General features: G+C 37.1%; 1 protein-coding gene across 1 annotated transcript; it reads right to left on the bottom strand.

Annotated features, from left to right (window-relative positions):
* Positions 1-426: 426 nt before the first annotated feature.
* LOC120524181 (olfactory receptor 1M1-like) lies at positions 427-1374 on the bottom strand. The gene has a single exon (XM_039746062.1). It carries the CDS (start codon positions 1372-1374, stop codon positions 427-429), a length of 948 nt encoding a protein of 315 aa, XP_039601996.1.
* Between the last annotated feature and the right edge of the window lie 255 nt (positions 1375-1629).

Genomic DNA, 1629 nt, shown 5'->3' with positions numbered 1-1629 from the left:
AAGTTCTTCATCAGGAATTGCAGTGATCTACTTCTTCATATTCACATAAACCATAACAATTTCAATAAACAATGATAACATGTAGTCCATCAAAGTCATTTTAGTTAGCTTCCACTTCAACTCTGTGACTCAGAATTCGGTTTAAGATTGCCACAATGGTTTGTGTGAAGTCGGGCTTCCTCGGTTTTGCCTTAAATGCTCTTCCTTTTAATTTCCATGTTTATCCTCCTTCACTGTTTAAATTGTAAGAGTTTTATTGGACCAACTTTATTCATGTCTTTGAGAATTTTGAAGACAAGACCTCTGTGTTGTCTTCTTTAATAATATTGTAAAGTTATTTAGAACAAAACAACATTCAGCTGAACAAACAGAATCAATAAGACAGTTCAGAATTGCACAAGAAACAGAAAAATTATGCTTTGCCATCTACCGTTGTCCAGTTTCAGGTGTTACTTTCCATTTAAACAGCCTCTGTATGCTTCCTTTGATTTCCTTGTTCCTGAAGCTATAAATTAAAGGGTTCATCATAGGGGGGACAACATTGGACACGATTACCATTGTATTATAAGCTTCAGTGGACAACTTAATTCCAATCCCTGGCAACATGTACGATATTAAAAGCGGTAAGTAAAAAAGCCCCACCACCAAGAGATGAGTTCCAAGAGTGCTGAAGACTTTTTTTTTCCCATCAACGGAAGAAATTGAAAGAGCTGCATATGCAATCCTGAGGTAGGAAAGTAGAATTAAAATCAAAGGACACATGCCGAGCATTGTAGAAGTTGTTGTCAAAACGATCAAGTATTTTGGCTCTTCGGTACATGCAATATTAACCATTGTAGCATAGTCACAAAAACAATAGGGAAGAACTCTGGTGCGACAAAAAGGTAGCTCATGGACAAAAACCAAATAAGGAACAAGAGCCAAAGTGACAACTACATTAGAAATGAAGACCCCAACCCAAACAATTTTATTTGTTATTAGTGAAGGGTATCTTAGTGGATAAACAACAGCAACATAACGATCACAGGCCATCAGAGTGAACAGAAGGGACTCCACCGCTTCCAGATGAAGTACTAGAAACATCTGAAGTATGCATGGTCCGGATGCAATTTTAGAAGAATCTAGCAGAACTGCTAGCATTTTTGGGATGAGATTAGTGCTGTTGGCCAAGTCAATGATGGCTAAGGTCCCAATGCAGTAAAACATGGGAGTATGGAGCTGGTGATTCATCTTAATGACTAGTATCACCAGCACATTTCCAAAGATCGTCACTAGGTAGACAAAGATGAGGGCAGGGATGGTGTAGCTCTTCTGCTGAGAATCAATAGCACAGTGCAGCACAAACTCAGATGCCAATGCCGAGATGTTACTCATCTTTACAAATTTGCTTCTGCTGCAAGATAAATTAAACAACCATTACTTTTGCTTAGTCTATAGCAGTGATTCTTAACCCTTTTTTGAGTCACAGACCCCTTTAAGAATCTGATGAAAGCTATGGACCCCCTTCCTCAGAAATATTCACATAAACATTCCATGCAATGAATATAATTTACTTTATTATTTGATTGTCTCATACATATATATGATGTACAAAAAGTTTTAGTAAACTTTAAAGTAAACTATCTTAAA

The sequence above is a fragment of the Polypterus senegalus genome, chromosome 2, assembly GCF_016835505.1.
Source record: "Polypterus senegalus isolate Bchr_013 chromosome 2, ASM1683550v1, whole genome shotgun sequence".
Classification (NCBI taxonomy): domain Eukaryota; kingdom Metazoa; phylum Chordata; class Cladistia; order Polypteriformes; family Polypteridae; genus Polypterus; species Polypterus senegalus.
This window is presented reverse-complemented; position numbering and strand designations above follow the sequence as displayed.

Coding starts and splice junctions, on each gene's coding strand:
- LOC120524181 (XM_039746062.1), bottom strand. CDS start 1,374: ATGAGTAACATCTCGGCATTGGCATCTGAGTTTGTGCTGCACTGTGCT.